The sequence below is a fragment of the Malania oleifera genome, chromosome 11, assembly GCF_029873635.1.
Source record: "Malania oleifera isolate guangnan ecotype guangnan chromosome 11, ASM2987363v1, whole genome shotgun sequence".
Taxonomy (NCBI): Eukaryota; Viridiplantae; Streptophyta; class Magnoliopsida; order Santalales; family Ximeniaceae; genus Malania; species Malania oleifera.
In genome coordinates, this window is record NC_080427.1 from 20,885,581 (window position 1) to 20,907,705 (window position 22,125).

Below are 22,125 nucleotides of genomic sequence, written 5' to 3' on the forward strand. Positions count from 1 at the left end.
GTAGTCAACTCCCTAAAGTTAGCAATGGTTTGTATAAATTGGAGAAGATGGGTATGGCTTATATGAGGTATGTTTAGCTGATATTCTTTTGGTGTTTGCTCATGCTTTTTGCTATTTTTCTTTTGTTTGTTATGTTGTGTGAATTTTGTTTTGTAGGTCCTAATTTGTTTTGTTTTGTTTGGACTTGTAACCCGGTTTTGGCTGGATGTTGGTGTTGTTCTTTGGGAGATTTTTAACATTTGTCTTTTGTTATCTCTCATTGATTGTCTTGTAACCACGGTATTCTTCCGCCAAAAGTGGGGTTATCAATAAATAAATGGAGGTACCGCCCTTCTTTAAAAAAAAAAAAAAAAAAACTCCTTTTGGTAACTTGATGAGATCCCAAACTTGTTTTTGCCATAGATTCTATTTCTTCCTAAATAGGATCATACCATAATGTGGAGAGCTCATTACTCATGGCATGTGAAAAGAAAATTAAATAGGATCATCCTTAGGTCCATTATCAAATTTAGATTCTTGTAGGTATGCAAGATAATCATCTTATGCTGGTTTCCTTCTTATTGAGAAATTTCTAAGTTCTACTTCCTATTTACCAAAATTTGAGAAGTAAACTCAATGATTCCACATTCCGTATGATGATTGTGTGAATTAGAATTTCCTTAATGACATCTAGAAGATTAATAGCCAATTCTTTAACCAATGTCTCAATATACACCCTTTGTCCCTTACCCAAATTTACAAAAAGATAACTCCCACTTTCTCAAAATCCTCAAGAATACTTAGCATTTCTAGCCTCAATAATTATATGTACATGTGAAGGAGAATAAAACTTGTACCCTAAGAGTTCTTGCATAGGCAATGGAATTATGACTACCTTTGGGTCTAGTTTCTTTATATGCAGATGATAAATCTTCTCTTCAACCGGACAACCTCATATCTATAGATGTCCTAAATTAGGTTTCCATCCTTTCTACAATTCAAAAGGTGTTTTGGAAACACCCTTTGATGGAACCCAACTTAAGATGTAGAAAAAAATTTTCAAGACTTCACTCCATAAATACACGAGAATATTTGGATACTAAGCATGCTCTTTACCATCTTCATAAGCATTTGGTTTTGCCTTTTTGCAACACTAATTTTTGTGTGGTTCTAGGCATTGTGTGTTGTGCAATGATACCTTCTTATTTAACGAACTTAGCAAATGGACCTAGTGATCGCTCCATCTCTATGCACTTTCTACAATATTCTCCACTCCTACTTGTCCTTACAATTTTTATTTTCTATGTTGTATCTTTACCTCTGCCTTGAAGGTTTTGAATGGATCAAGTGCCTTAATCTTATCAAGAGGAGGTACAGATACATATATATATATATATATATATTGTACAAACATCTATAAATGAGATGTATGTCCATTAAAACAAGATGGAGCAATGGTTCACATATATTTATGTATATAATTTTAGGAATTCTCGAACTCATTTTAGAATCTTTAGTGTGTATTTGTTGGTTTGATTTTTTCCTTTATGTAATCCACACAAACACCGAAAGCTTAAAAAAATTGGAGTTTATAAGAGTCTGCCATTTATCAACTTCTCAATTCTTTTTATGGTTATAAAACCCGGGTCGGTGACCAAACCAATAAAAGCCTCTAGGTCAGTTGAAAGTGGGTCAAACCAATCAACATGACATATAATAACAATAATATGACATTGATTTGAAACAATATTTTAAAAATATTAGTCAATGACCTAATATTCAATTTCAATAAATAGTTATCAATAACTAATGTAAATAAAATTTGTATATTTTCCTATTTTTAAAAATATTGTTGGAACTTACTAGTAATAACAATTGTTCCTAATTATTTTATTTTATTTTATTTTTTTGCAGATAAACATTAGCAAGATACAATTGTGCGTAAATACGCCCAACATACATACCTAACTTATATAAATTAAGTCATATAACTGACACACCTACCTTGCATGAATTAACACAATTGATCCACATGTGTAAATACCTACCTTTTATAGATTAACTCCTATGATCCATGTTTGTAAGCACTTTGTATAAATTGAACCCTTTAGGTGCCAAAAGATGAAACAATCATTCATTCATTCTTTCTTTCCAAACTATACTTTGTTAACATGGTATCAGAACTATGGTTGCCAAGTGGTCCTTATTGGCCTATCTAGGTTTCATCCTGTTTTGATAATGACAAACTAAGACATCTAATTATACTACTAAGTGTGTTCATAGGAATTAAGGTATTAAGCTCAATAACATATGCAAATTGGAAAGAAATGAAGTGTACAAGATGATTGCATTTGGCTATAATCAATAGAGCTTATAAAGACCAAGCTTGAAGACTATGACTATGATCATGGAGCTCGTGAAGTCCAAGCTTCAAAAATTAAGAGAATTTATTTTATGTATATGACATATAGGACCTATGTGAATACACTATCATTGATTATATGAAGAAACTCATAGGCGACCTTGGTTGGACCCTAGACACTCTATATTTGGTTGAAAATCATTTTATAAATGTGCAAAAATTATTTCAAAGTGTTAAAATCTTTTTTGGAATAAAAAACTAAAGGTCTTGAGGTTTTAGGAAGTTCAGTTGACCGAATTGCCATTGGAAGTGAAATATAAATATTCTAGGTAGTTCGAGCGACGAAAATGGCTGCTGACTTGCAAGCTTCCAGCTCTAGGAACTCGGGGCAATTGAAAGTAGAGTTCGGGCGACCGAACACATAGTTCGAATAATCGAATCATAAAGTCAGTCGACCAAAAATTGTTACTGACTTTCGTGATTTTCATCTCTAGGGAATTTAGGCAACCAAATCTCAATTCGGGCGACCTAATCGTCAAAATTCAAATCGCAACGACTAGTTTTAAAAGTAATAAATTATATTTTAAAGTTCAATGATCATAAAACGGCTAGTTCATTATCTTGCCTATAAATACAAGTTTCTAAACTCGTTTTAAGTGATGAAAAAAAATTGGATTTGATTTCTATTATTATTGGTATCACTCATACATAAATCCAAGCTATCTTTATTGAAAATATTTTCAAGCACTCTACAAATTCTTTGTTTATCTTTCATGTGCTCACCTCCTAATTACTCCATGAGACATTTTATGAATTAATTTGTAACACTTAGAATTTAATCCTAATTACTACATCAAAGTACCATTAAATATGTGATTCTTGAAAATGAAAATTAAAAAAAAAAAAAAACACAGAAAACAAAAAATAGAAAGCAGTCACTGTTGTTACAAAATTGATAGATGGACTAAAAAGGTGAATTTATCATAATGTGTTAATTACAAATGCAATTCTTTTACAAGTAGGCAAAGGAAGGGAGTTTTCACCTTCTTTGATTTTATTTTATATAGAAATATTTAATAAAGGTTCAGAGGAAACTTTATTTCCCACTATGCTTCCTAAAACTCGCAGGATGGTCCAATATTTTTTAAGTAAAAGATGCTGGACCATTCAATGATTTTTAAATAAAAGATGGTCCAGTGTCTTTGGCATGGTTTTTAAATAAAAGATGGTCCAGTGTCTTTGGCATGGTTAGAGAGAGAGAGAGAGAGAGAGAGAGAGAGAGAAGGGAAGGATGATGGAGGGCATGCAGGAATTAAATACTGAATTTACTAGCACATAGTGGAGCTCCTCGGGAGGCTGACGCATCAGTAATAATAATAATAATAATAATTAGAGCATCTTTCCATTTGCATGGGTATGCTTAATTAGCTAGCCTCATTTATGATTTATAGTTATCATCTTTATATATAGTTTGTTTTTAAAAATATATTTATAAATTTAATAATTTTATTAAATGTCGTAACTTTATTACTGAATTACTGAAATGAGTATTTTCATTTTATTTCCTTCATTTATCTTTCCTTTTCAAAAGGACACACATGCGTGCACGTAATATGGTAACTATATATTCTTTGAATGGGTGCCGATAAGGGTGCTAATTGGCTAACTATCGCTGAGATGATTAGTCACTCACCTACGCTATGTGCAAATGTAATCTTGGATCTGATCTATAATTTTCACAGACTTAGGATTTTTCTCTGTTTTTCTTTTGAAAAATAAGGCGGCAACTCCATTTTTTGCATCCTTCTTTGTTTAGTCAACTTGCATCCATTCCCCTCTTCTTAACCTTTCTTAATCCTTGAGAAGACCAAAAATGAAGTTATTGCCTGTTATGAGTTCTAAGATTATATTGCCTCTTTGAGAGTATATATATTAATATTTATTTAAAAATTATTGAGGTGTGGCTTAAAATAAAAGAAATGTATTGGCCGAATATGCTCTGTGTTTCAGAAAGCTAGAGAGACCTTTGAATGCATACTTAAATTTGAACCTATTTATGCTTTGCGAATGCATACTTAAATTTGAACCTATTTATGCTTTGCTTTCGGACAACGGTTGTACTTTTGTATTAGTAATTAATTTGATCCTAATGATTTTGTACTCATTATGTAATTTTTTTATTTATGAGAGGAACAATAAATTAAAAATTATTAAATAGGATCCATTTCTACTTTTTATAATTGTATATTTTCTTATATTACTTAAAAATATTGCAGATAATAATGATTATTATCTCTCTCTCTCTCTCTCTTTTTTTTTATCTATTTTCATAACTACTACTATTGTAATATATGATTTATTAAAAATTATATACAAAAATTGCATTTATTTTCAATTTTTTTAATTATTATAATTACATACAATTTAGTAAATTTATAAATATATTTTTTAAAAATAAACTATATAACTATAAATCATAAATGGGACTAAGCGTACCATGCAAATGGAAAGATGCTCTTATTATTATTATTATTATTATTATTATTAGCCTTCTGCCGTCTGCTCCATCAAAAGAAAATTTAGCTTTTGATTTCTCGTAGCCCTCCATCAAAGAAAGGAAAAAAGAAGTATTTTTCACGTAAAACTACAGAAACTGGTATGATTTCAAAGAAGCCAGAAGCTTGTTTGTTAGTGGATTTGGATTTGGATTTGGACGTGGTTAACGGGGAGCAAAAGAGAGAGTCTGGTCAGCAGTCACTCTCATCCTGTCCGACCAAATCTGGGACTTCAAATACAGATTTGAAATCTTCCCGGCAACCCGACCCATTTCGGGTCTCCTTTCCGGATCCAAGTCCACGCACTCCAGTGCAACACGTGTCATCCTCCTCGCCACGCTCACCGGAAACGAGTCCTTCAGCCTCGGGTCCACCCACCGCCTCAGCCTCCCTCCTCTCCCTCCTTCGTCTTCGTCGCGTTCGCGTTCGCGTTCGCGTTCGCGATCGTGATCCGAACCGTCGTCGCCGTCGACAGCGTCTCTTGCCCTCTCGATCACCGAAATCCTCCTGTAACACCGGCTGGACCGGTCGAACTCGTACCGGAGTGGCTCGTCTCCCGATAATAGCTCCAGCAGCACAACTCCGAACGCGAACACGTCGGATTTCTGAGTTCCAACGCCGGAAGACTTGTACTCCGGCGACATGTACCCTCTCGCGCCCTCAAAAATCCGCAATTGATCAGTATCCGATCTGCTCTGCTCCCGAGGCTTCAACGGCCGAGGCGAATCCGCCGGGATCTCGGAATCAATGACGTCATAGTCTAGAATGTTCTCGCCGCTGAGCTCGGCCGCACCGAAGTGCCGAATCTTCGCGCGAAAGGACGGTTCCGTGACGATGATGCTGGTGGCTTTGATGCGGTTGTGAACGAGAGAGGAACCAGGCAGGGCGTGGTTGTGGATATAATCGAGTCCTTGCGCGACATCTGTCGCGATCTGAATTCGGGACATCCAGGAGGAGAGAACCGTGAAGTTAGGGTTCTTAGGGTTCCTGAGGCAGTCGGCGAGGCTAGATCCGGGAACGTGGTCGTACACGAGGTAGATGTGGTCGCCGGCGATCGAAGCGCCGAGGAGATCGACGAGGCTCGCATGGTGCGCCCTACATATCAAAGCGAGGCATTTGTGGAGCCGGAACGAGTCGATCGGGCGGCGGAACTTGCGCCGGAGGACCACAGCGTCGCGGCCGCGGAGGGAGCACCGCCAAGCAGTGGAAGCGGCAGATAGTGGTCGAGCGAGGAAGTTGTTGGTGACGGAGCAAATCTCGGAGAAGTCGAAGATGAGGGGCTGTTGGGGCAAGGAGCTGCGGAGGCTGGAGAGAGAGGTTCCGGTGGAGATGGAGGCTGCGGTGCTGGATGAACGGTTGAGGCTGTCGTAGGGGGCGTCGGAGCTTCTCGTGGAAGTGGGGGAGCGTTGTGAGGGTTTGGGGGATCGAGAGCTTCGCGGGGTGGCGATGGGTTCTGCGCCGTCGGATCTGCGTTTCGATTTGCACATGCGAAATTGTATTTCTTGCAGGAAAAAGTCGACAGACTTGGGCATCGGAGAGAAAAGAGGAGGAGGAGGAGAGGAGGAGGAGGAGAGGTTGAACTTGGAAATTTGGATAGCACACATATTCCAATTGTATTTATTTATTTTTAAAACGTTAAAAAGTGGCGTTGCGAAACGGAAGGTTTTGCGCCGTTTTGACTTGCTTTCTCTTTCGGTGGCCAACCTGATGCCCTCCTTCCAACGAACTCATTTGAAACGAAATTGGTCAACTGCGACTGCCTGTGCCTAAAGTATTATTATTATTATTATTATTATTATTATTATATGCAAACCAAACACCTTTAATAATTTTCTTTAATTCTCAACTACAAATAATCAATTTATTGGAAAGATGAATGGTAGAGTTGAAGAGTTAGATTCCATGCTAACTTTCTAATTAATGATTTCGTTATCAGTTGTGTAAGTAAATTCATTGATAAATAAAAAGCTTGTGAGACTAATAAATTTTATGGCAAAATCTAACAAATTTTTAATATGTATTTTTATATAATTCTACTACAATTTGATTATACATTGAAGTCACAATTTTATATAGGATTTTTTCTTAATTTGATAGGCTAAGAAAAATTATTTAGCCTATTTAACTTGGTTCTTTTGTTGACTTTTAATCTCGTGTTACGCACGGGAAATGACCTCAACAATAACTATTAAATAAAATTATTAAGTTATTAGATTACAAATAGTACGCATACTAATTTTGTATATTAAATCATCAAATTTAATCATGTAGTTAGATATAAGCCTCAATTTTTTGATAATATTTTAATATATTTTTAACATTTTTAATGAGGCAAAACATGAAATTGTATGTGTGTCTTGAAGAATGATTTCTTTGACCGAATCCGCAAAAGAACACAACAATATGTGTTTTAAAGTCATTTTATCATATAATTCTCTATTTTTCAAGTGTGTACTAAACAATTTTTGGGTTATTAGCCGAACTAGCAATAAATTTAGGGTTCTAACAATTTAAATTGAGAATCTTTGTGAGTAATGTTGGCTCGACATTATTTATTTAATGATTATGCATGTGTCTTTTATTCCATATAGTAGGTGATCTAGTATGTAGAGTAAGACTTATACACAGAAAATTAGATCATCAGTTCTTATAAAATATAAGTTTATTGTTCACAGTCTTAAATAAAATTGAACACACCATTGGTAGGACTGTAGCACAAGATTTTAATAGGTCTGTTTTGACTATTGAGAATGGTATAGTTTCAACTCATTGTGCTAGTACACTTTGTGTGTATTGAATATGATCGTTTTGTGGTAATTATTTTTTATACTAATTATATAAAACAATTAATACCTCGTGGTTATTGGACACATGCATATAATGTTTATTACTTTGATTCATAGAAGAGTGAGATTCTTTATGGGTCAAAAAATTTAGTGAGTTGGGTGATGACATTATGTGTATGGTGAATATTAATTATTAATGGAATCCAAGTCCCGATATCAGGATTGATGATATCCTTTTGAGGAAACTTATAAGTTTTGATTGTGTCAAACCCTGCAAGTGAATTTTGAATCTAACACATCAAATAAGTTAAATAAAAGGTCTTAGAGAATTAATATGTCAATTAATTAAATTGTTAGTAATTTAATTTAATAGACTGGTATCTGTAATCTTTACATAGGGAGATAAATAAGCATTTAATAATAGGAACTCAAAATTTAATTTTTAATATGACAGGGAGTGCAATTATAATTCTTTAGTGGTATGAATTATAATAAACGTTGTTGGTCTAGTACGACTTATAAATCTTATTTTGATGATAACAAATCAAGAGAATTTAACATGTGTTGGTTAAAGTGATAATTGTTTCAGGAAATAAACATATAAGTTCAAGATTGAGTTTTTACAATGCTCGCAAGGCTTATCAAAGGAGAAAGCTTATACTCCAAAGACAATCAAATGAAAGCTTACCGGATACTAAAGCTTGGATTTAAAGAGAGATGAAAGCTCAATGAATATTGAAGCATAGGCAACACTAATGAAGCTTGAAGCATATCGAGACATGAAGTCAAGATGGACTCAAAGAAATGAAAAAACATGAAGACTTAGTGTTTAGAGCGTTTAAGTTTTAGAAGTTTCATGTAAGTACTTTATTCAATATCAATATGGATATATGACGCTCTTTAGGGAACATTATAGACTTAGAGACCAATTTTTAAAAACCCCGAAAAATTATTTTTAAAGTTATATTTGAGTTTTTAAAAAATTAAAGGTTCAAATTATTGAAGAATTGAAAATTGTGAAATTTTGACAACTCAACCGACTGACCCAACAAGCCTAGTCGACTGATACTTTTAATTCTAATTTTCTGCTCAGACAGAATGGACTTAGTCGACTGACCCAGCTGATTGACCCCAAACAGAATAGGCCCTGTTGACTGACCCCAAATAGAATAGGCCCCGTTGACTGACTTGTGGAAATTTCAAATTTTAAACAACAACGGGAAATTTTCAAAAATAAGTTTTTGAATTCTAAACGTTGTAAAAACTTGCGAAACACTCCAAAAGACGTGGGAAATAAGGAATTTCTTTCTAAAACTCTATAAATACTCCTTAAACCCAAAGATTTTTACCACCAAGCAATACAATCAGCATTCAGGCATTCATATTGAAAATTCTTCTAAAGCTCTTTCTTGTTCAAACTTTTGCTGAAGAATACTACTGATATTCTACTGATCAAAAGCCTACGATTCTTGATTTGCTACTGCGTTTTTGAATTCTAAGAAATAACCTCCGGTGATATTCATTCTTGAGCTTCATTTTGTCTATTTGATATTTGATTTGAAGTATATTAGTGCTCTAACTTGTACTAATCAACTCTTTTTTGAGAGTGTCTTTGTACACCAAGAATTTGTTCTTGTTCTTGTAGTTCTTCGATGGTTCAAGGTTGGTTGGATCATTGTACTGAGCGTGGGGTATAACTTGGATAGGGGGCTCTACCCTTAAGGAGATTGTAAATGGTTTGTTCCGCCCAGAAACGAACGGTATAGTGGAATCCTTAGGTGGTCTTGCCTAAGGCAAGGATGTAGGCTGGGTATAAGCCAAACCTCGTAAAAATCTTGGTCTCACTCTCTACCATTTCTCTTTAAATTTTTGCATATATAAATTGTGTGGTGTGTATTTAAGTGTAGGAAGCTAAAAGTTGAAGTTGAGAAGACTTTTAATTTAGGGGAGTATGTTAATTAATATTTTGCGGAAACCTTAAAGGGAGTGCGTTGATTAATCATTTGCAAAAACCTTAGTTAAAAGGAAGCAAGCAAAATTTTAAACAGGGCTTTAATCAAAATCAACACAGGGCTTTCATTCAAACTCTACTTTGAGTTTTTGTAAACGCTGAATATTGCAAAGTACTGCAACTTATACATTGGTATTTTGATTGGTTGATTAATTGATTGTTTGGTTGGTTGATTGTCATTGAATTGTGTTGATATTGAATTTTGGGTTGATCAAATTAAAAATTAAAATTAAACAACTCTTGTGTGTTTGCTGAATTTACTAAAGTTGTAAATTTGTAAAAAAGACTTAAAGAAAAATTAAAAAATCCAATTCACCCCCCTCTTGGGACTACACCTTAGTTTTCAAACGTAATTAAGGATGAATTCAGGTCAAATTAGGAATTCTTAATTACATGGGAAGCCCTAATCATATTTTCCCTGAGGTCCCTACAATAGCCTATATACATGCACTTCATTTAGTAGCTAGGGTGAGATGAGCGAACTCTCATAGAGGTAGACATTTTTCGTGAGAGAAGAAAACCCTAGTAGCCGCTTACGAGCCCACTCTCCTAGGAGTAAGGTGTGTTCAAGGAGTACAATAGAAGATTCCTGGTCGTCTTTAAAAGCTCGTTTTCGTACTTGCAGATTCGAGATCAAATCAGACAGATCTCGCAGGTATAATCCTAATCACGTAATTAGAGTTTGCATAATTAGATTTTTTTTTTTGTTATCTGTGTACATTACAGTCGAATCTTAGAACTATTAGGCAAGTACCTTCAATTGGTATCAGAGCCTCGGTTGATGCTGTATACAGATAATAATACCATGTTCTTCGAAAATCGAACCAATGCATGCTTATGGTAGAATGTGTGTATGCACTAACCTCTGTTTTCAGCATTCTGTCAGACAATTATTGTGACAACCCGAAAAATAATTGTATTTAAATAATAAAGAGGAAGGGAAATGGAAATAGAAACAGAAGGAGGCAACAGACTTCATCGACGACATTGCACTTTGGGGTAAAATAACTGAGGAAATTTATCAGGTCTTCATCGACGAACACAGGGGATTCGTCGACGAGGGTACAAGAGGGCCTTGTCGACGAAGACAAGTTTCGTTGACGAGAAGATACCGAGAGAGGATTTTTGGGGAAATCTGAAATTTGTCGACGAAGGTGCAAGTTCATCGACAAACTTTCTACAAGACTCGTCGACGAGGTGACGTGTCTCGTCGACAAATCCGACCCTATAAATAGAAAAACCCAGATTTAAATGCATAAAATTAAGAAAAATCACTCACACACACTCTCTCTCTCTCTCCCCCTTCGGTTTCTCTCTCCTCTCTCTTCGATTTTGGCTCCGTCGTTCACCGGATCGATGATCCGAGGCCACCACAACTCTCCTGGGGAAGTTTTCTCCAAATCTGCCGGAGCGCATCGTTGGTGGAAGTGAGTTGAAATTCATCCCTGAGTTGAGGTAAGGTTTTTTATGCCAAATTTAGTATTACTGTAGTTATAGGAAATGATACCGAAGTTTAGTTCTGCGAGTTATTATTTTCAGGGAATTGAACGGGGAACCATACGAGTGCAGGACCGAAAATTTTAGGGGGTTTCTTTTAGTGTCAGGTAAGGGAATAAACTAAAACAATTATTTTCCATACAAATTATTATTATTTATCAGGAAATTTATTTTCAGGAAAGCATGTATTATATCTGTATATTATGAAGGAAATGTGCATTTGGGGAAAATACTGCAATTAAGTTGAAATGTATATATATGTATGAGATACCAGAAATTATGATTTTATAATATAATGTATGATTTTATACAGCAAATGTGTGGCATGAATATTACTTTACGTGAGAAGTATTATGATATGACAATGTTATAGATGAAGTATGTTTTTCAGAGATTATGAAAGAATACAGTACATTATGATTTTAACGTACATGATAAATGATTTATTTATTCCGAATGATATGTTTGAGATATTTGGCACAAGGCTGTGATTGATAGCCGGCGCGAGGCCATATTTTACGTATGATTTCGGCACGAGGCCATATTTATGAAATATTCGGCACGAGGCCGTATTTATGAAATGTTTGGCGCAAGACTGTATTTATGAAATTATAGAAATGCTATCAATCTATTTAGGTTAAATGTTATATTATCATGTACTATATGTTATCAGAACCCGAATGTTAATTTAGTTCAGTTTCAGGAGCACGGAACTGTAACTTATAGATCAGATATCTATGATCAAATTGGTGCTAACCACCCCAAGAGGGGGTGGGAGATGGATAGTCAATGTGGCTTTTAGTGTAGAGTGTAGATGTCCACCTGGTAGTCCAGACCAGGGTGTGACGGGCCCATCATACTTATAGACATTTTTGACTCGGCAGTGTTCGGTTAGCCATTGTCGGGTCCCACCTTTGGGTTGCACAACCTGTCATGGGGGGTAATACATGACATCAGCTAGCTATTCATTCTGGGTATGTTTTCAGTATTATTAGCTATACTAGATAGTTATGATTAGTATGATTTATTAGAAACATGAAAGTATACGTTTTTGCAGTTATCAAATGATTAATGATTTATGGTATGCTGATTGTACCGTATATCTATATTATCATTAAGTATTCATGTTACCACACAACTGTATTTAGTTTATTTTCCTTTACTGAGAAGTGTCTCACCCCCGAATATTAAATGATTTTCAGAAAAGCCAGAAGGACCGGCAGGTTGTGGCGGCCGTTGAGTTTGTTGAGTTACCCTACTAGGAGGGTAAGTGTTGTGCTAGGATCAATGGTTTTTGTTGTAGGATTCTAGGAAATAATTTTTGGTGTTTTTGGGTATTTTGGAGATTGTATATAAATACATAACGTGATGGATTATAATTAACTCTGGTATTATGTATTCTATGGTTTTGAGAATGTGATTTATATTTACTGTTGCTTAGATTTCCGCTGTTAATGACAAGTGTCCCCGTTACCATGGGTTTGAGTTGACTTTTTATTTATTTTGCTTATATTATATGAGTATATAAGCAGGTTGTTACAATTATGGTCACATGAATGTATGATTTGTGATTGCGATTATTTATTACAAGATTTATAGCATGTGAACTCCGGTTATGGAGGCATAGGATTTTGTAATTTGATGCAGCTTCATTCGAGAAGGAGGCATAGTTGCAGTGTGTGAATAGTGGTTGAAAACTGGGTGAAACCCTAGTTGCAGAATAATGATCAGATGGTCGATAGCGGCGCATAGCAGTGGTGAAAAAAATAGGAAAAACCTTAGAATAGTGATGCGGTTTTTCGTCTAAGTTTCGGGGGCGCTGCCCTCTGGACCCCTGTGACCTGATGGGGGTGCTGCTGTAACGACCTGCTTTTTTTTTAAGTATATACTGCGAGATTTCACTGCTCTGATACCTTTTAATATAAATCAAACCAATATCACAAACTAGATAGGACCCTTGGAATCTGAGACACAATAAACAACCTAAGAAGGGAGAAGTAGAATACATACAACCATAACCATATATTCAATACCAGAGTGTCAGAATATTTCCCAAAATATAAATACACAACAGTACTCAAAATACCTTCATCTGAACCTAGGGACTACTCAAAATAACTACCCAAAAATACTCACCCTACAGTCAGGGCAGTACTGTAGTCCCCTTTACCTGCGAGCCTGATCTGCTTACCTAACTGGATCACCTGAAAAATATTATGTCACTGGGATGAGACAACACTTAGTAAGACGAAATATGCTATTACTAGTGTGTGGCAGGTGAGTTACATATTATAAAACTGATTTGGAAATACCATAAATAATTGAGTCTGCGTAACATATATGACATTTCAATATAACTCATACCTATGCTACTTAACATAAATTGTTTTTTTGAATTTTATAAACATAATACTTCTAATATTCATAGGTATATCTATGGTTTTTGTAAATTTGAATATATATATATATATATATATATATATATATATATATATAATAATTGAGAAAATTTCCCTAGATGGATAATTGAAAGTCATGATTTAACCCCTCATGACAGGGTTGTGCGGCCAAAAGGCGAGACCTATCCTAACTGGCCGACTAGGGTAAGTCAATTGAACTCCGAAAGTTAGATCGGCCTCCTCAACCCTTATTTGAAGGGGAGCCTGTCCACAATGTAGGCACGATCGACTACTGAATACCACATACTATCTGAGTAATGTGAATGCACTCGAAACTGAATATAGCTACGGTACCGTGCTCTGCTGACTGAATCTGGTCCATCAGGGTTTGATACTATATACATATGTAACTGATATATCTATATTACTGTTTTACTTTGATTATATAATAACTAAAATATTGTAAAACTGATATGCTAATATGAATAACTGGCTGAATATTTAGTGTCTGTATATCTGATTATCTAAAATCATGGTATTTTTATACATATACTGTAAATCATGGTATCATGGAAAATAGATAAATCATGATATTTTGAATATTTTGTAAAATTTCTATCTGTATATATACTGAATATCATCATTTTATAAAACATATATTTATTCCATGATATTTTCTGCCTAATGCACTGTAAAACATAGTATTTGTAAACTGTATAAATATTGTACTAGTTCGCTATAAACTCATTCCACACAATTTAAATAAATAAATTCATTTGTTCTAAAATCTGTATTTTTTTCTATACAAATATATTATAATTTGAATAATAATAATCCGGTAAAACATATAATTTCTGTTGACTATCATACTAAAATTCCTAGCATAGCATATTTCCCTTACTTAACTATCTGAGAACTAACTACTATTTGAAATCCCACGTGTGCGGCATTCATAATTTCAACATTTTGAGATAACACACGTATATTTTTCAAATCAAACAACTGAATTAACCTAAATAATTATCATATACATACTCCCCAAATCCACACATGCACAAATCCTAAACTATAATCTATATATCATTTTACCTGAGTTCCTGAAATATCACCCACTGAGGTCCTCAACCCTCATCCGCAGGGTCTTGAAACACCTTATTCCTGAAAATATAATATCTTAATTTTACTTCACAAAACTCCAGTATTTTCACATATAATGTAGAATCTGAATTCAAATGAACTGGGTAATACTGAAATACTCAAATAATCCACTCACTCTGGTTTTGGGAGGGTTCCTAAGTTGGCCTAACCAACAGATTACTCCAGTGGATTTGAAGAGAATCTTCCCAAGAGTAACGTGGGTCCTTCAAATCGTCGAACCGATGAATAACTAGGCTAGAAAGCTAGAGAGAAGGTGGAGAGGACGAAGTTAGAGAGAGGGAGAGAGAGAGAGGGCTGCAAGAAGTTTTCTGCGCTGAAAATTCGATTTTGGCATACTTATACACCTGCCTTCATTGACGAGACACATCACTTCATCAATGAGGTCAAGGAGGGAGTTTGTCGACGAACTTATAACCTTCGTCGACGATTTTCAGGCCCTGAAATAACCCTCTCGGTAACTCCTTGTCGACGAGACACATGTCCTAGTAGACGATCCCAATAAGCCACTTCGTCGATGAACGCGAACCCCTTTACAATTCCCTTTTTTCCCTCTTTTATTATTTAAATACCATAATTCTCCGGGTCTCTACATTCTCCCCTCTTTATAAAAATTTCGTCCTCGAAATTACTATTTGAGCAATTCACCATCCTTTAAAGAAAATAGGCTACTTATTTTATTATTTATCCTCACTTGTGGCCGAGGAATACCGTGGTTACATAAGAAGTTATGGGAGATTACAATTATACCCATAAAATAAAATTCTCCCAAAACTAAAAACACTACCTATCCTATATTCTAAATTACAATTACACCGTACGAACCAAATTAAAATTGCCATTATTTAAACTTACGTATTTCTATAGTACCCTACTAAACAGGTGTGGGTATTTCTGAATGATTTCCTCTTCAAGCTCCCAAGAAGCTTCCTCCACCATGTGATTCCTTCATAGGACTTTTACTAGTGGTATCTTCTTACTGCGCAATTCCTGTTTTTTTTTCTATCTAAGATCTGCACTGGAGCTTCCTCATATGCTAGAGCATCACTGAATTCTAATTCTGCATAACTGATAATATGTGAAGGATCTGGGATGTATTTTTTTAACATAAAAACATGAAATACGTCATGTATTTTGAACAAAACGGGTAGTAAAGTTAGTCGATAGGCAACTGGCCCAACCTTCTCAAGTATCTCAAATGAGCCAATAAACCTAGAGCTCAACTTACCCTTCTTCTCAAACCTCATGATTCCTTTCAGTGGTGCTATTTTAAAAAATACATGGTCGTTGACTTTAAATTCCAATTCCTGGCCGCGAATATCTGCGTAACTTTTTTGTCGACTCTATGCTGCACTGATTCTATCTCGAAATAAGTCAGACTTTATCGTACATCTGCTGCACTATCTCTGGCCCCAAAACTCGCCTTTCACCTAATTCATCCCAGTATAAAGGACAATGACACCTCTTAGCATAAAGTGCCTCATAAGGTGTCATGTCAATGCTAGCCTGATAGCTGTTATTGTAAGTAAATTTAACCAACGACATATACTGGGTCCAACTATCCCCAAAATCATATACACACACTCACAGCATATCCTCAAGTACCTGGATCGTTCTCTCTGTTTGACCATATGTCTGAGGAAGGAAAGCGGTACTGAATGCTAACTGAGACTCCAAAGCCTCCTGCAAGCTTTTCCAAAATCGTGATGTAAAACGTGGGTCACTTTTTGAGACTATAGATACTGGCACTCCATGGGATCAAACAATCTCTTGAATGTAGATCTCTGCTAATATATTCATAGGGTAGTTAACTTTAATAGGTAAAAAGTGGGCTTTTTTCGTCAGCCGATCAACAACTACCCAGATGGCATTCTGACCATGCGGTGCTGGCAGTAGCCTAGTAACAAAATTCATGGATATGTGATCCCACTTCCACTCAAAGATGCAAAGTGGCTGCAACTGCCCTGCTGGCCTCTGGTGCTCTACCTTAACCTGCTGACACGTCAAGCATTGTTACACAAATTATGCAATATCCCTCTTCATGCCACTCCACCAGAAATACTCTCGCAGATCCCTATACATTTTAGTACTACCAGGATGAACCGTGTATAGAGATCTGTAAGCCTCCTCTAGAATCATTCTCCTAATATCATCATCCGCAGGCACACATAATCTGGTGCGAAACCTTAGAGCCCCGTCATCAAAAATGTTGAATTCTTCTCATTGACTATCCTGTACTCTGGCTATTACCTCTGCTAATTCTGGGTCATCCCCCTGAGCGACTTTAATCTTTTCATATAGCGTAGGCTGCACAACCAGGCTGGTAATAAATGCATAAGGATCATCCTCCACTAACTCCACGCCGAGCATTTCCAAGTCCATCTGAATTGGGTGTTGCATTACTTCCGCTAACTGTGTTGTACCCTATGATTTATGGCTCAGTACATCAGCCACCACATTTGCTTTACTTGGGTGGTAGCTGATGGTGCAATCGTAATCCTTGATAAGTTCTAACCATCTACTTTGCAGCATATTCAACTTTTTTTGCGTGAAGAAGTACTTCAACCTTTTGTGATTAGAGAATATCTCGCATCTCTTACTGTACAAGTAATGCCTCCAAATCTTTAGTGCATGTACCACTGCATCCAACTCTAGATCATGGTTAGGTTAGTTCTTTTCATATTCTTTCAAGTGTTGGGAAGCATAAGCTACAACTCTACGATGTTGCATCAACACATAATCAAGCCTTTTCAAAGACGCATCACTGTAAATTATATAGCCATCACCTCCAGATGGAATTGTTAGCACTGGTGTAGTGAGGAGCCGCTGATTTAATTCTTGAAAGTTCTATTTGCATTCATCATCCCATGCAAATCTAGCATTCTTCATGGTCAGTCACGTTAGAAGCCCTGATAGTCCTGAAAATCCCTTTACAAACCGATGGTAATATCCTACCAGTCCCAAGAAACTCCTAATCTCCTAAACATTCCTCGGCCTTTCCCAATTTACCACTGCCTCTATTTTACTGGGATCCACTGAAATTCCTTCCCCTAATATAACATGCCCTAGAAATGCAACTTTCTCTAACCAAAATTGACATTTACTAAACTTGGCATACAATTTATTTTCCTTGAGCGTCTTAAGTACCAGTCATAAATGTACCTCATGCTCCTCAAAACTCCTCGAGTAGACCAGTATATCATCAATGAAAACCACCACGAATTGGTCTAGATATTGATGAAACTCCCGATTCATGAAATCTATAAATACTGCTGGTGCATTAGTCAATCCGAATGATATCACCAAAAACTCGTAATGCTCGCATCTGGTACGAAATGTTGTCTTAGAGATATCTCCTACCTTAACCTTCACCTAATGATATCCTGATTTGAGGTTGATCTTAGAATATACCCGTGTACCCTGAAGCTAATCAAATAAATCATCTATAAGGGGTTAGGATATTTGTTCTTAATGGTTACCTTGTTTATCTCCCTGTAATCTATGCACATCCTTATAGACCCGTCTTTCTTCTTTACAAATAACATTGGTGCTCCCTAGGGTGATACGCTGGGTCTAATAAACCATTTATTCAATAGATCCTACAAATGGTCCTTTAATTCTCCCAGTTCAGCTGGAGCCATACGATATGGAGCCTTAGAGATCGGTGCTATCCCTAGAGGTAAATATATAGCAAAATCTACTTCACGATCGGGAGACAACCCAGGTAGCTCTTCTGGAAAACACCTAGAAATTCCTTAACCATTGGTGTACTGTCAAGCTTCGATTCATTTCCTAACTCATTTTTTTAAAAATCCATAAACCCCTGACCTCCATCCAGAAGTAGTCTGCTTGCTTGTATGGATGATACCAAATATGGCAAGGCATGCACACGTGAACCCACAAATCTGTATTCTTGCTCACCAAGGGGTCTAAAAATTACTTCTTTCTTATGACAATCAATACTGGCGTGATTTGCTGCCAGCCAATCCATACCCAATACTACATCAAATCCCTGGATGTCTAGTATCATAAGTGTTGACCTCATAGGTCACACTCGATTTTGATAATGACAAATACTCTTGGTATTTAATGTCTGTCAAGTTTGTGTGCAGGTTCATAGTAACAAGATCATTTGATGGCACATGAAGACTTGAAGACTGAAGACTTCGAAGACTATCTTCTTGTTGTAATTTATATTATTTGGGTTTGTAATAGTAATTAGGATATCGGTCTGTAATAATCTCTACATGTCATGCATGTAGGTATTTGTAAGCTCTCAAAAATACCATAGACTGACCATAGAGACTGAATGACCTTAGGGCACCCCTTGGCTGACCGACGCTAGGTTTTTGGGTGTACTTGAAAAGACCCTAAGTCCCTACACTTAGTGCACATTGTCACCACAAATGCATATTTTATCTAGGAAATTAATTGAAGTAAAATTGGGTAAAATTGAAAAAATATATGAGAGATCGGGTGACCAAACCCTAGGAGTTCAAAACTCCTTGGGCGCCCGAACTGCTGGAAAGTTAGCAGTTTGACTTGGGTTCAGGCTACCGAACCAAAAATGAATGTGTTGCCCTTAGGCGACCGAACCTATGTCAGGGTGCTTTTCACCAACTCGGGCTGCCGAACCTTCTAGTTCAATCAAGCCTCGGGCGACCGAATTTGTTAATTCGGTTAACCAAACTTAGAAGCGGGCACCCGAACTGCGCGACAAATGTTTCTGACTTTTGTTCAGCCAACTGACCCTAGACTCGGGCGACCGAACTATTTAAAAATGCCTTTTTTACTGAGTCTGTTCAGGCGACCGAACCTCGGTTCAACCACCCGAATCACGCGGGTTAAATTATTTTTACCGAGGTTAAATTTAATTAAGTTGGGTTAATTTTCTTAAACCTTTTTAAGAAAATTTTAAGAATGCCCTAGATGTCCCCAACGGTTATATTTTTGCCACTCTCTATATATAGGGGCTTCTTTGAAAAATTAAAGAGAGATTAGCCAAAAATCATTAGCTAAAAATCCTCTCTTTTGAGAACACTCTTATTGTTCAAATACTCTCAAATCTACACTTCATTGATATATTTTGAGTTTGTGAGAGCATATTTAGAGTGCTTGAGATTGCTACATTTTGCTAGAAACTCCCATTTGATTGATTGATTGTTATACCTTTCTTGGGGAGTTTTAGCTTAGGTTTATCCCACAGATTTTCATACTATAAATCTTGTGTTGGGATAACCTAGTAAGCTTAGGATATTTGCATTGGTATTGCAAGTGTCCAATAGCTTGGATTTTTGTTGTGCAAATATTTTCCAAACAAGCAAAACATTTTCAAACTAGTATTGTGCGTATTTCATTGAGGAAAATCTTCTTGAACTAGTTTCAATATTTGATTAATATCTTTGGAATACTGATTTGCTATTGATTTGTGATTTGCTTAAATTCCAAGGTATTGCTTGTTTAGAACACTATTGAGCATATTAGCGATCATGTCTTGTTGAGTGTGGCTTGCACAAAAATACACATCACTGAGCTTACATCTACCTACATTGTTGATGTGTATGTGATTGATTAAGCATACTGTGCGTATTGGGGTACATATATGCTTTACATGAAAGCATAATCACTATACCAGTTTATTGTTAAAAATACTGTTTTATTTCCAGGCATGGCCTGAGGGGGTTTGATCTAGCCCGGAAGGATCAGGTTGGGGTCAACCCTGTGAATTTGACCTAGGGCCTTCTCCGCCCCGCAAGGAGAGTTTGTAAAGGTTGAGGTCATTCCTGTGCTAATTGACCTGGTTGTATTAGGTGTCACTCCACCTGTTAAGTGAGCCATTAGTGGAATCCTTGGGCTTGCGAGCTAGAGGCGGGGACGTAGGCACAGTTGGCGGAACCCCGATAACATATCGTGTGTCTATTTATATCTTCGCACTTTATATTTGCCGCACGTGTATGTTATTGTGTGAATGATGCGCATGATTTAAATTCTACATATTATATTTATTTGCGCATTTGGGTAGATAGACCTAGGTTGTGAAAGTATTGTTGCTAAACTAGTTTAACCTAGGAGAAAAAGTTTTAAATTCCAATTCACCCCCCCTCTTGGGAATACACCAAAGCTAACAATTGGTATTAGAGCCTCGTAGCATTGACTCAAACGTTTTTGCGAAATTGCTCACATTGATGTATCCCCATTTGATGAGGGACAGTCACTTTCCAGTCCTCCATTATTTTATGGTGTCGATTACACCACTTGGAAAATTAGAATGACCATATTTTTGAAATCTATGGACTGCAAGGTCTGGCTTGTGAGTGCTAAAGGAAGATGCGCACAAATAAATGAAAATGATTTTAATATGATTAATTCTAATGCCATGGATATATTATACTGTGCTTTAGAGACTAATATTTTTGTTGAGATTTGTGGCATATAGTAGTACACAGGATATCTGGGATGAACTTGAAAGGAAATATGGAGAGTCTCGGGAGAATGAAACCACCACTCAAGAAGCGGTAAATAATAGGGCAATTGCATTAACATACAGTGACGTATATGTTCCTATCTCAGCCTCCATAGATGATTCTATTGCTGAATGCTATGATGTATCTAATGCTGAATCATCTGTTGAATATTGTCATAGTTATGTTATTGATGCACTTGATGATTCTCATGTTGAATACTGGAATATATCATGCAATGAATCATCCGTTTGCCCTAGTGATAATTATGCTATTAGTTCATGTAATAATACATGTGATGCATGTTGTCATGACTCTTGTGCCAAATCCTGTGATATATTGTATGATGAGTCATCTATTGGTTCTGATGGTAATACTGTATGCATTAATTGATATGAATGTTATAGTGATAAATTTTGTGATGAATCATGTATTGAATCTTACAATGAAAGCATGTCCTCACATATAACATTAGAAAATGAATCATTTAAAATGCATAAGATTCTAGTCGGGATGTCTAAGAAGAAAACCTTTTTAAAAATGAGAGTAATAGGTTGGCAAAGCAATTAGAAAAGTTAAAAGAGTATCATGCCATCATTGAAAAGAAAAAGGTTAAGAAGATTTTGAAAATCATTCGCTTAGAGAAAGAAATATATGATTATTCAAGCATAACACTCGAAATTAAAAATGAAAATAATAATCATAATAAACCCTTAAGATTCAAAAGAAATAAATTTTTCAAAAAGGGTTCATATTATAAATCCCACAATCATGCTTCTTTGGGCAAACATAAAATCAGAAAGCATACTCTGTCACGCACATACATAACTTGCTTACACTGCAAAAGAAAGAGGCACACTAAACTAAATTGTTCATCTGGAGATGCCCGTGGCTTAGATAAGAAAATGATATGGTTTATC

At 36.0% G+C, this 22,125-nt stretch overlaps 1 protein-coding gene across 1 annotated transcript; it reads right to left on the reverse strand.

The window, feature by feature from the left end:
- Nucleotides 1–4,834: 4,834 nt before the first annotated feature.
- Nucleotides 4,835–6,622, reverse strand: LOC131167920 (lysM domain receptor-like kinase 3). Its single transcript, XM_058126997.1, has one exon. The coding sequence runs from the start codon at nt 6,498–6,500 to the stop codon at nt 5,061–5,063; it is 1,440 nt and encodes a 479-aa protein (XP_057982980.1). The 5' UTR covers nt 6,501–6,622; the 3' UTR covers nt 4,835–5,060.
- Between the last annotated feature and the right edge of the window lie 15,503 nt (nt 6,623–22,125).

Bases quoted from the DNA above. Each gene is read 5' to 3' on its own strand.
- LOC131167920 (XM_058126997.1), bottom strand. From the start codon at position 6,500: ATGTGTGCTATCCAAATTTCCAAGTTCAACCTCTCCTCCTCCTCCTCT.